Raw genomic sequence first — 12767 nt, forward strand, 5'->3', positions numbered from 1 at the left:
TGGGCTGTGCTGGGCTGTATTGGGCTGTGCTGGGCTGTATTGGGCTGTATTGGGCTGTACTGGGCTGTATTGGGCTGTGCTGGGCTGTACTGGGCTGTATTGGGCTGTACTGGGGTATGGAGGATTCAACTAGGACATGGTGGGGCTGTACTAGGCTGTGCAGGACCATCCTGTACCAGGCTGTTCTTGGCCATACTGGGACATACAGGACAGTACTGCACAGGCTGTACAGTGCTGTACTTGAGCTGTATAGGATTGCACTGCACCACATGGAGCCATGCAAGTCTACACAGGGCAGTCTTGGGCCACAATTAGCTATACAGGATTGTAACACACCATATGCGACTCTGCAGGGATATACAGGGCTGTACTTGTCCATACAGAGTTGTACAGGACTCTGCAGGACTGTATGGGGCTGTACTTTGTTGCCCTGTGCCATTCTCGGGCCATGTGGAACTGTAAAGGTCTGTACTGGACTGTGCTTAGCCATATAGGACTGTACAACACCACAAAGGTCTGTGTAGCGTGGTACTGGGCCATACTGAAATGTTTTGAGCCACAGAGGGATGTACAGGGGTGTACTGAGCCATAATGGGCTGTGTGTGGCTGTTCTGGGCCGTATAGGGCTGTACTGTACCATACTGGGCTGTACTGAGCCATGTACATGGGATTTTACTGGGTCATAATGAGCTGTACAGGGTTGTACTGGGCTGTACATGTCTGGTTGGGACTGCACTGCATCATACTGGGCTGTACAGGCCTCAACTGGGCTGCACTGGGTAGTACAGGAGTGGGACGGGTTGCACTGGGACTCCACCAGCATCACCACCCTGGGACTGGTTTCCAAAACTGTGAGTGGTGGAAACAACCTTTGGGATGTCCCAGAGGCTTTGGCAGGGTCTGGGATGGGTGGCTGGGAGGTAGTGTCCCCACCCAGCCTGCCTGCACTCTGCTCCCCAGAGATTTTCCAGTGTCCCTCATTCCACAGGGGCTTCCCCAAATGCATCTCTCTTCCCCACCCGGCAGCCACATCCTCTACGAATGTGTGGGGATGTCCCACTCCTCCCTGCCACCCCACAGCCCACCATGGGATGGAGAAACAGGGGCTCCAGTCTAGCAGTACTTGAATTTATTAGTAAACTGTTCTTTGGTAAATGATAAAAACTCAAGAGACCAAAGGAATGAAAACAACACCCCCGCAAAGAAAAAGAAATCATGTCATTAAATAAACCAGGCAGATGGAAAAAAAAAATAGTTTTCCCCCCCAAATGGGATTTTAGCAACCTACAGCAAACCCAAGAGCTGTTGGGGGAGCTCTGCAGTGATGGGGGCTCCCCCTTGTGCTTGTTTTCAGGGAGGAGGAGCATGGGCTGTGTGTATGGGGGTCCTACATGGGGGGCTCATTGCAGAGCACCATCTCCAGTTCCTTGCGGTAGAGTTTGCCCCCGTCAGAGAGGTTCATGATGCTCTTCCTGTAGTTGGTGAGCTGCTGGATGTTCATCTCCTGCAAGGCATGGGGGGCAGTGGGGGTGGGCATCCCCTTTCTTCCAGGGGAGTGCCCAGGAGATTACACTCCCCCCAGCTCCAGTGCAGCTTCCCATGAGGATGCAGGGTCAGCACCCGGACCAGCATCTCCTGGTCCCCTTGGAGCATGGACATGGAAAGGTGCTGCTGGGAGGGGGGAGAAGGAACTGGGGGGCTCTGGGGGTGGCACCCAAGCTCTGCCCCCACTTACTTTCTTATTCTTCTCATACAGGTCTTTCAAAAGCGCATCCAGCTCATTCTCATCAATGAAGCCATTTCCATCCTGGATAGTGTGGGAGGGTATCAACAGCAGGAAGGACACAAGCCCTGCAATTTCCCCTTGGACATGGGCATCCCCAGACCCTTGCCCAGCACAGCCAGAGGTAAACTCAGTTCTCCCACCCCAAACCAGAGCAGGGAATTGCCTCAACCAAAAGCACATGATTTGGGGTTATTTTTTGCCAAGTTATGTTTTTTGGGGTTTCCCATGAGCCAGCTCCCTACCTTGTCGTAGAAGGCAAAGATGGCATTAAATTCATCTGAGGACAGCTTCATTCCCTGGGAAGTGACAAGGGACACCAGGGTATGAGAGCGGAGTTGGAGGTGCAAGCAATGGGAATGGGTTGTTTTTGTTTTATTATTACCACTAGGAGTAGTGTTATGTTACCTGAAACTTCAGAAGAAAGTTTTCTTGCACAGGCAAAAGTCTGAAAAACAAGAAGGGCAGGGAAGAGTGGGAAGACACCAGAAAAAGACACAGAAAAATCACAGTGATGTTTTGCTCAGAAACACAAGTAAATTAAAGAGGTTTTCCCTGGAAGCTGGAGCAGACTCTTCCTAAATATATGCATTTCAGGTGTCTTTCCCTCCCCAGCTCTTCCTTCTCACTGCCCATGACCTTACCGGGACATCTCAGAGAGGCCCAGCTTCCCATCACCGTTCATGTCGAACATCCGCAGCTGTTGGGATACAGACAGACCCTGTCACCCATCACCTCCTTCTCCCCTGCATGCCACCCATGTGAGTGCTGAGACCCCCAGTGCCCCAGGTCCCACAGTGCCCCAGGTCCCACTTACAATGGTCTGTGTGTACTCCTGCAGCTTGGGCTCGTCGTACGGCCGGTTCGCCTTCTTCAGCAGGTCTGACAAGAAGCCCTGGGAGGAGAGGGTTTTGCTGGCTGTCCCCATCCCCAGCTGTCCCAGCAAGGATGTCCCACTGGCAGGGACCCAGCCTAGCCCACCCTACGCCCACAGCCCACCTTGAGCTCGTTGGCTTCGATGTAGCCACTGCGATCCGTGTCGTACCTGCGCCAAGCCTGTGGAGGGACCGCCATGAGCCTTTGCAGGGGCTCGTGTCCCCCACTCCCCCCTGACATGTGTGTGTGTCCCCATAAACCCCCGCTGAGAGTGTTCCCCACCACCCTAAAGGAGATGGGGCCATCTCACAACTCCCACTGGTGTCACCTGCTCTCCCTTGGGGCTCGATGCTTTTGTTCAGCCCCACACCAAGAGTTCAAGCACCTTTATCATCATGTCAGTGTGCAAGACCAGGCTTTAATATTTAATAATATTTAATTGCATCCCCCAATTAGACAATAGTGCCTGCTTACCCCACCTCATGTCATGGGGTGCTCTTCTTTCAGCCTTCCCCTCCACCCAGGGTTCAGTTTCCATGTACAAGCTCCTTCCTCTCCAGGATGCTGCACATTCCCTTCCACTACCAGCAATGTTTTATTCCCCATCTGCAATTTCTTTCCCATCTGCATGGGTTCACCCCATGCAAGGGCACAGCGAGGCTGTGGGGTGGCCCAGAGCACATCCCTTGGGCACTTAGGAGCAACCATGAGGGGAAGTCTACAAAAAAGCCCCAAATCCTTGCAGCTCACCTTGCCTAGAGGCTGGGATGAGGCACCCAGCTGCCCTGAGAAGTATCCAAGGGGTGCTGAGAACTGGGAAAACTCGCCACACTCCTGCTCTTCCCTAAACCAGCACTGCCTCACAGTGCTGAGTTAATGCCAAGAGTTTTAGGGTGACCAGTGGAGGTTTGGGAAGTTCAAACTCCCAGTTCTTTTCCCAAGGTGAATCTGGATTGAATTCCCTAGGGGACCCCCAGCACAGCCTATCCCGCTCACCTCCATGAACTCTGAACTGGAGCCCACATGCTGGCGGAAACACAGCAGAAAATTCTCTTCTGTGGGCAGGATCTGGGCCAGCTGTGGGGAACACAGGCATGGTGGGATGGTGGAGGGGAAACACGAGCATGGGGTTGGAACACAAACAACCCAAACTGCTCACCTCTGCCATCTCGATTTTACCATCTGCATTTTTGTCATATTTGTGCATGAACTCCTTCATCTTGTCACCCAAATTGTCCTTCTTTGAGTCCTGCCAGCAAGGAGAGAGGGGATGGGAGCACTTTCACCACTCCCTGTGCTGGTGTTCTCCCACTTTTCTCTTAGAGGAGCCCCAGTCCCACTCATCAGTGCCCAAAGGAGATGGGGCTGACATGAGCGTCAGTCTTTGGGCATGAGGGAACGGGGGAAGGAGGGAGCAAAACCAGGAGATGCTCTTACCACACCCGCCCCCTTTCTTGCACTTTCCAGCTCCTGGAAGAAATTTTCCAGTTCTTTGCCTTCAATGTAGCCATTTCCTGGGGGAGGAAAAAAATGCAGTAAGACTTCCACAGTGTCAGAGCACAGGAGGAGAGGGACAGATGCTCCCAGGGGACACAGCGCTTGTTCCCTCTGCACCAGGACATGGTTCCAAGGCAACTGTGGCAGCAAAGAAATGCCAGCCAATGTTGATGCTGAGCGTTACACATACTGGTGATACCCAAATTTGCCCAGGCAACACACAGCCCTGGACTTGTCCCTTGCACTCATTTGTAGGGCACAGGGGACTTTGTTCATCGTGGTCTTTGCTGCATTTTCTGTATCTGATGCTTCAATCAGATGCCTTAAATAAAGGTACTCTATCCCATGCAAGCATCTCCCAGTCAGGACTGTCTCCTCTCACCCCTCTGTGGGGGCCACAAGGGCAAACAGGGAGCAGAGACAAAGCACCTGGCACAGCATCCCCCCATCCTGGGTGCAGGATCAGCCCCAGGAAGAGGTGACCCCACTGCCAATCTCCAGTGTGGCCAGGAACTCCAAAAGATCCCTGTCCTGTGTACCTCGCACCTCCCACTGCCAGTATCTGTGCTGAGATGTGGTTCCACTGGAACCCGGGGTATCCACAGCCCTGTCCTGCCTGTGGGATGCTCGATGGCTGGACAGCTCAGCCACACATGGCTTCCACAGTGCTGGCCCTTGGTGGCTCTGGGGGGTGGCTGCTGTACCTGGAAGCAGCAGGGTCACATCACAGCTGGGAACAGCAGGGAAGACACTGGCTCCATGATGCTGTCAGGCTGCTGTCATCTCCCTGCCAGAAATCCTCCCTTCCAAGAACATCTGGACACAACAAAGGATGTTGCCCTTTCCCCTGAAGTACCTGGCTGAGGGATAGCCAGACTCTTCCTTCTGAACATTTCCCCCAGGACTGCTCTGCATTTCAGCCTCTGGAGGCTTGGAGCACAGCTCCCTGCACTGTGCCACCTTTGGCATTATCACCTGCAGGCTCCCTGGCAGCATCTGCTCCCCACTGCAGCACAGCAGCTGGAAATAACCCATCCACATCCCAGCTCAATGCACTGGGGAAGCCCCAGGGTACCTTCCTCTTTGGTTACCACATCCCAGTGGATAAGCAGCATCCTTCCCAGGAGGGGATGAGGGCCTTGGGTGATATTGGGGTGCTGGTGTGAGCCACTGAGGTACTTGGTTTCCCACTGCTCTTCCCAGGGGCTTTGCTTTTGTGGGTACAGGAGAACCCCAAGCGGCTTTGAATTCAGTTGGGAAAAAAGAAAAATCAACAGGAGTTTTGAACTAGGAAAAAAGAATAAGATCAAAAAAAGATGTGGCCAGTAGCTTGGCTTCCTCCAAGCAGCAGCTTGGACAGGTCCAATCCATGTCCATAGAGCAGAGGGATGTGAAGTGTCATGGAAAATCCCCTCCGGAGAGCCACAGCCAGTCCATGCAGCTCCACCTCAGAGCCTCAGGGCAGCTGTAGCTGGTAAAGTGAGGACATCAAAGACATCCAAGGGGACATCTCTGGGGCATGACAAGCCTTGAGGGGGAGCAGCTCAAGGCATGGAAGCGACATTGAAGGGGTTTAAATGCAGGGATGAGCTTGGGCGAAGTGGTCCCATGCACAGGGGAATGAACCCCAGGCCCCTCCATTGGCTCAGGGAAGCAGCCAGGGCTGTTGGAGCTCCTGCCTGGTGCAGCCAAGCATTGTCCTTGTCAAGGCCACCTTCCTTCCCGATGCCTGAGTCCCTCCTCTCCTGGGCACCTGCCGTGCCGCAGCTCGACAGCCTTGCCCTGCCTGGGGGCTGTGGGCCAAGCTGGATCTGTGCCTGCTGCTGTTTTTTGGAGATGACAGAGCACATCCAAGGGCGCAGTGGGACGCGCTGCAGGGAGGCAGCTGGACACCCACATCAGGAGCTGCCCACTCCCACTGAAGTGCCACCTTCCCAACCCCTTGGTGGCTGCTCCAGTGCCAGCTCCAGCAGCGACAGGGACCTGTGTCTGTGTCCCTGATGCTGTGAGGCTGCAGGGGGGGACCCCAAAATGCAGCCAGGAGCAAGCTGAGCTCCAGTTCCAGCAGCGCAGCTGGGAAGGCTGCATGACGTAGTTCCCAGGAGGTTTTTGGTCCCCAAACCTCCCTGCAGGAACAGGAGACTCAGTGAAAGACAGGAGCTTTCCCCTGGGCTGTTGTTCCCAGCGGGCTGAGCCTCCTTCACGGCATGGGAGTGCTGGAAGAAACTGTTTTCCTACAAAACAGTGCTGGTTTTTGCATTTCCCCCCTTTTTTGGGGCTGACAGTGGTAGGAACAGGGATGTCCTGCCCAGATGTGACTCCGTGAGAAGGTGACATCCCCACAGTGGACACGGTTTTTGCCACAGCATCCCCAGGTTTTTGTGAGGCTGGGGAGCAGGCAGGCAGAGACTGCACTCCAGACGTGGAGGGACCGTTCCTCAGCCTGCTCCGGGCGTGGGACACCCTCTCTGTCACCCCTGGCAAAGGGGTGGCTCTGGGGCCAATCTGGTGGCCACGCTGCCCCCCTCCCTCCAGGTACCAAGTGTGGGGCACTGCCGAGGCATGGAGAGGGGACCGAGGGTGGACGCTGGGCACCCAGGGAAGGGCAAGACCCCCAGAGCATCACCCAGAGGTGGGATCAGCCCCGAGCGAATCCCAGCTCTCAAGGCACCCGGAGGACGTGCCAAGGAGACCCGGGATATCCCGGGCTCAGCGTCCCATGGGCTGCGGGCTCCCAGTGGGGTCCGGTTCTGGGGCTCCCGTCGGGGAGGTCCATGGGGACCGATCGCTTCCTCAACCCCGGAGCTTCAACGGACGGGGCTGCACCCCGGAGACTCTCCATCACCCCGGAGACTCTCCATCCTGGAGTCTCTGCATCCCGGGAGCTCTCCATCACCCCGGGGGCTCACCGTTACCCCCGGGCTACGGAGGCGGAGGCTCTATCTTCTCCTCCGAGATGTCCAGGGACTCTTCAGCCCCCCGCCCCATTCAGCCCCGGGTCCCCAGGGATGCTCAGCCCGCTGCCCTCCCCGCCGTTTTTTTGAGGAGCGAAGTGTCCCGCGCACCCCGGGACTGACCGTCCGCGTCGAAGTGCCGCCAGATGTCGAGGAACTGGGAGGCGGTGAGCTCGGCCAGGTGGAGGTGCGGGGCCTGCTGCGGGCCGGCCATCCCGCTCCCGATCCCGATCCCGCTCCCGATCCCGATCCCGATCCCGCCGCTCCCGATCCCGCCGCCGCCCGCAGCCGCCTTTTATACTCGCCGCCGCCGCGCCGCCCGCCGCCGCCAGAGGGCGCCGCAGCCCCGGGACACCGGCAGGGCGCGGGGGACAGCGGGTACCGGGATACCGGGACATCGGGTACCGGGACATCGGGTACCGGGACAGCGGGTACCGGGATACCGGGACAGCGGGTACCGGGACAGCGGGTACCGGGATACCGGGACAGCGGGTACCGGGACAGCGGGTACCGGGATACCGGGACAGCGGTACCGGGACAGCGGATACCGGGACAGCGGGATACCGGGATACCGGGACAGCGGGTACCGGGACAGCGGGTACCGGGATACCGGGACAGCGGGTACCGGGATACCGGGATACCGGGACAGCGGGTACCGGGACAGCGGGTACCGGGATTCCGGGACAGCGGGTACCGGGATACCGGGACAGTGGATACCAGGACAGGAGGTACCGGGACACTGGGACAGTGGGATACCTGAATACCGGGAAAAAAGGTACCAGGATACCAGGACAGTGGGACACCAGAATAATGGAACACCGAGATACTGGGACAGCAGGATACTGGGACAGTGGGTACCAGGATACTGAGATAACGGGACAGTGGGTACCAGGATACCAGGACAGAGGGACAGCGGGACACCAGGAGAGTGGGTACCGGGATACCAGGACAGCAGCATACCCAGACACCAGGACAGCAGGATATTGAGGTATCAGGACACCAGATCAGATTATAAGAACATTGGGACACCAGGATACCGAGATACTGGGATACCAGGACATTGGCCTACCAGGACACTAGGACACCAGACTACCAGGATGCTGGGATACCAGGACACCAGGATACTGCAACACTGGGAGCAGCGCTGGGCACTGGAGTTGGCAACCTGTGCTCTGACACTTGTCCCTGCCTTGTCAACTAACCCACTCTCTCACCTATGCTGTCCCATGACATCTACTCCTTCCCTGCGTCACCTAGCCCTGCCCTGTGCCACTTATCCCTGTCCCACATCAGCACCCTGCTTAATGTCACCTACTCCTTTCTTGGCACCTAGCCCTGGCCTGTCACTCTGCCCTGCTGCCTCCTCCTGCCTGTCACTCCATTCCTTCTCCAAGCCCCGCATCCCTTCCTGTGCCACCTAGCCCTACCCCAGTCACCATGTCCATGTCCTGTGTCAGCACATCTCAGCCTCTGTCCACCTGCCTCATGGCAGCTTAATGGCTCATGATTTGCTGGTCCTGGCAGGAGGAGCAGGGCAATGGCAGTCCCTATGTCACCACCACCAAGGGACTGTGCAATGGCTGCAGCAGGGCTGTCACACCCATGGCTGGAGCGAGGACAAAAAACTTGGACACTGCATCGATCTTTCGGAGAAAAAACTAAGGAATCCTCAGATCAAGGCTCTGCCATCCCTGCTGGAGCAGGTCTCCTTAGGGGATAGAAGGGATGCTCAGCCCAAAACACATTTCTCACCCTGGCTCCCCTTGCCGCTCACCAGCTCGCTGCAGGATTTTCTTTTCCCAAGTTTTCCCAAATGGCAGGGAAGTTTCCAGGCCCAAACAAAACAGCCACACATGGGGTTTGTCACTGGCTCCAGCACAGCCTGCCCAGGGGAAGCGTTGCCATGGCTACAGAGAAAAAAAAATAAATTCAGATCCAGCAAGAAGGCTGAGCCGGTGGAAGTGCTTAATTAAAGATGAGAAGGCATCAGGGAAGTTCAGATGTGCGCAGAGCGGGGACGCAGTTGGCAGCAGGCAGCTGCTGGCAGCTATCCAGAGCACTGCCCATCCTGCCGGGTGCTGGTGCCTCTTATTTCTGTCCTTTGGCTGGAAGAACAGGGGGGTGAGGTTCTCCCTCTAAATGGCAGGGGCCTGGAGGAGCTCAGTGCAGGGGAGATGGAGCCACGCCTGTCTCAAATGCTGTGGGAGGCTGAAGCAGGGCAGGACACAGGACCTCAGGCATGGGAAGAGATGCTGTGCCAGCATCCCATGAGGAAAGCCACCCTGGGACACCAAGCACTGTGATGGCCTTCTCCTCTTCCCTGCTGCACAACACTTCAGGCACACATGGGACACTGAGGGGTGTCCTGTGTATTCCATTCACATTTCCTGTGGTTTGGCACAGAAATTAGTTCAAAAAAATCTTCTTTTTTCCATTACTGCAGTACAATTTTCCCCAGCAGAGCCCATTGCTTTGCTGTCCCATTCCCTCCAGAGCAGATTTTTCTTGGGGGCTGAGAGGGGACATTCACTGTTTCTGCAGGGCTGGGTTTAGAGATGTGTCCCCAGTTGTGCCTAGGTAGGGGAGAGAATGGGCACCGGTCCATGGTCTGCTCCACAGGGAGCAGAGCTCCAGCCCAGCACAGGGATGGCCCTGGGTGACCAGCCCATCACATTCATGCTGCTCCATGACACCCATCTCTCTGCTAACAAAAAGCCAAGGTTGCTCCAGGTTGGGGCCTGGGAGCAATATTTGGGCTCCAAGTGTACTCCCTGCCTTCTCTGGGGAAATGCTTCCCCAAGCTGCCTCTCTGAAGCAGCTGGTGGGGCAAGAGGGTCTTATTGCTGTAGGAAGGGATTTGCTAAGATTGAGAAGGACTTTTAGAGAGGGCTGTGAAGTTTCAGGAAAGGAAGCAGTGGTGGTTGTGCTGCTGTTTGAAGCCATCTCCCACATGGCTGTCCAGGCACTGGAAATGTCCCTTCTGTGGGAGAAAAGGCTGGATGGTTCCCTCAGGAAAAGGTTCTTCACCCAGAGGGTTGTTGGGCACTGAAACAGACTCCCCAGAGAAGTAGCCACAGCACCAACCCTGACAGAGTTTAGGAAACATTTGGACAACACTCTCAGGCACATGATGGGATTCTTGGGATGTCCTGTGCAGCACCAGGAGTTGGACGTGATGATCCTTGTGGGTCCAGCTCAGGACAGGCTATGATTCAACCTGAACATGCCGTCAGGTTTTGGAAAGAACAGACCATCATGCTACTTACAGAGCCAGGACTTAATTCAGCAACACACTGAGATCAGCCCACTGCTGTGACCCACATCACTCCCCCCTGCTCTGCACATTCAGCACAGCAGGGGAGAGTTTAGTTCTTTCCTGCAAATGAAATTCTTGCAGTGAAGACCTAAAGCTTTTGGAAAAAATTCCAAACAACACACGACTATAGCAGAATCCTCTTAATTCAACTGCAGGTTTTCAATAAAGAGAAACATCTAAGGGAATTTTGATAACTTGAAAGCAAGGCACACACTCGCTGCTGAGCTGAGACAGCACAGGTTTTTAAAAGCTTTCTGATTTACTTTTAAATAGGAAAGAATGCAAAAGGCAAACCTCACATTAAAAAAAAAAATATAGTGGGAAACCAAGGCTTGCAAAGGAAACAGGATGAATCACACCATCAGATTTTTTTGGGTCACAGGGTTGTTTCTCAGATAAGTGCAGAGAACTCTACTTAAACACTCATGATATGGTCCAGCCAAGGGCTGTAGCAGAGGTTTCTCCTCTTGGCCTCACACTTTTATGTGAATCTCACATGAAGGCATCAATATAACACCTCTGTGTTCTCCAGGGGACTGGAAACAGCAGGACTGTGTAATCTGGAAAGTTTTCTCTGGGCTGTTGAGCAAGGATACAGGAAAGGCTGGCACAGAGGATGAAGCAGACTGGCTCACAAGTCCGTGGCTGTGAGTGAGTGAAGGAGGAGCTGTGCCAGCTCTGCCCTGCACTGACACAGGTGTTCCATGTGTCCCTTTGCCACGGGTACAGCCACATGGGACAGCCCGTGCTGGTGGCATTCCCTAATCAGGCAGCACCTGGGCTCACTGCCAACCACAGCACTGAGAAAGCCAGGATCATCATGTCATTTGGGGCTCTTTTGCCACTTGCCAGGTGCCTCGGCTTTTCATGCATCTTTCAGCTTATCCCTATGACCACAATGCCCTGGACTTCAGAAGCAGGTAAGTGGCACAGAGAACAGGAATGAAGAAAGCTGAGGTTGTCATTTCAGCCATGGATGTTGCCAGAAACCACCAAAAGCACTAAACAAAAGGCAGAGCATCAAGGGGACTGTGTCCTGCCTCCAGCATAGATGACTTGCTGCCCTGGCACTACCACAGCCCTCTGCACTTTCCAGCTGCTCTGAAGTTAAGTTGAGGTACTTTGGTTCTTGGTATTTTTTTCCATAAGTCTGTCAGCCTAGTGGGATCTGTAAGAAATGCCTGTGCCAAGTGCTGGTCAAATGTTGGTCCTGCTTATCCTGAGCTTTGAGTTCTGGTCCCCCAGGGATGTGGTGCTGTGGGGACTCCCTGGGTTATCCTCCAGCCTGGGGGCTGGATGTACAGGAGCAGCTAAGCACCTCCTTTCTTTCTAACCCGTGGCATTGGCACAGCAAACAAAAACACAGTTTTCAGGATCACAGCAGGTTTTATTCCCTCACAGTTCCTTCCCCACACATCTTATCCATCTTGCATCACTGTATTTCAGACTTCTGAAATTCATCAGCATTAAAAAACCCACAAAATTGTATTAAAAGTATCTCCAAAGCCAGATGAGCTCACTGTGTTAATTTTTGTCTTTCCCCTCTTGCCTGCAAATGAACAAGGTTCTTTCCAAAGTGCCCAGGGCATCTTCCTCTTACCATTGACAGGTAAAAAACTGGGATGTTCATGCAAAGTTTGGGCCACCCAAGCCAACTCTGGGCAGCTGAAAGAAGAGCCCCAAACTATTTAAGGGCTCAGATGCAATTTAGATTTTTTTTTAATTTTTAAACAGACATAATTTGCTGAAGACTTAGCTGCATGGTGATTTTTAGGTTAAATTTTAAGTTCCATTTCAGCTGTATTCAGGCACACGAGCACGGTATCTGCCTCCGGTGCAGCTGGAGAGAGGAGCAGACCTGGCCTGCTGAAAGCAGGTGTTGATGCCAAGCTCCTCATCATCTCAAACCCTGCCTGAGAAGTACCAGCACAACAGCAGGGTTTTTTGGATGCTTCCCTTCACATCCCAGCCCAGCCTGACTCTGATTAATTAATGGAGTCTGCTGAAATCCCAGCCTTAGCTACTCTGGCTGCTGCTAGCTACAGCGAGCTGCACAGCTGCCTTCCACTCCCACTTGAGAGACTTTGTATTTACCAAGTATTAATTAGATGAATGTGAAGCACCATTTTCTAGGCAGGGGAAATAATCTGCTCTCTCCCTGCCCTGTAACAAGCTCATACTGGGACAAGTCTGAAAAGGGAGCAGGTAGAAGTGGTTCCTTCTTGCTCTGCACATCTGCCACTTTTCATATTTCCCTGCTTGTGCAGGCAAGCACTTCACTCCTGCCTGATCTGGAAAGGGAACAGCATTATTGCTAAAGATGGAGCTGAAGCCTCTTTCC

At 54.4% G+C, this 12767-nt stretch overlaps 1 protein-coding gene across 1 annotated transcript; it reads right to left on the reverse strand.

Annotated features, from left to right (window-relative positions):
* Nucleotides 1-1112: 1112 nt before the first annotated feature.
* Nucleotides 1113-7378, reverse strand: CALB2 (calbindin 2). The gene is made up of 11 exons (XM_015639526.2): nt 7234-7378; nt 4097-4173; nt 3819-3908; nt 3656-3736; nt 2783-2839; nt 2601-2678; nt 2428-2483; nt 2192-2231; nt 2029-2082; nt 1736-1807; nt 1113-1504 (listed from the first exon to the last, which is right to left on the reverse strand). The coding sequence occupies exons 1-11, from the start codon at nt 7322-7324 to the stop codon at nt 1388-1390; spliced, it is 813 nt and encodes a 270-aa protein (XP_015495012.1). The 5' UTR covers nt 7325-7378; the 3' UTR covers nt 1113-1387.
* Between the last annotated feature and the right edge of the window lie 5389 nt (nt 7379-12767).

This window comes from Parus major, chromosome 11 (assembly GCF_001522545.3).
Source record: "Parus major isolate Abel chromosome 11, Parus_major1.1, whole genome shotgun sequence".
Taxonomy (NCBI): domain Eukaryota; kingdom Metazoa; phylum Chordata; class Aves; order Passeriformes; family Paridae; genus Parus; species Parus major.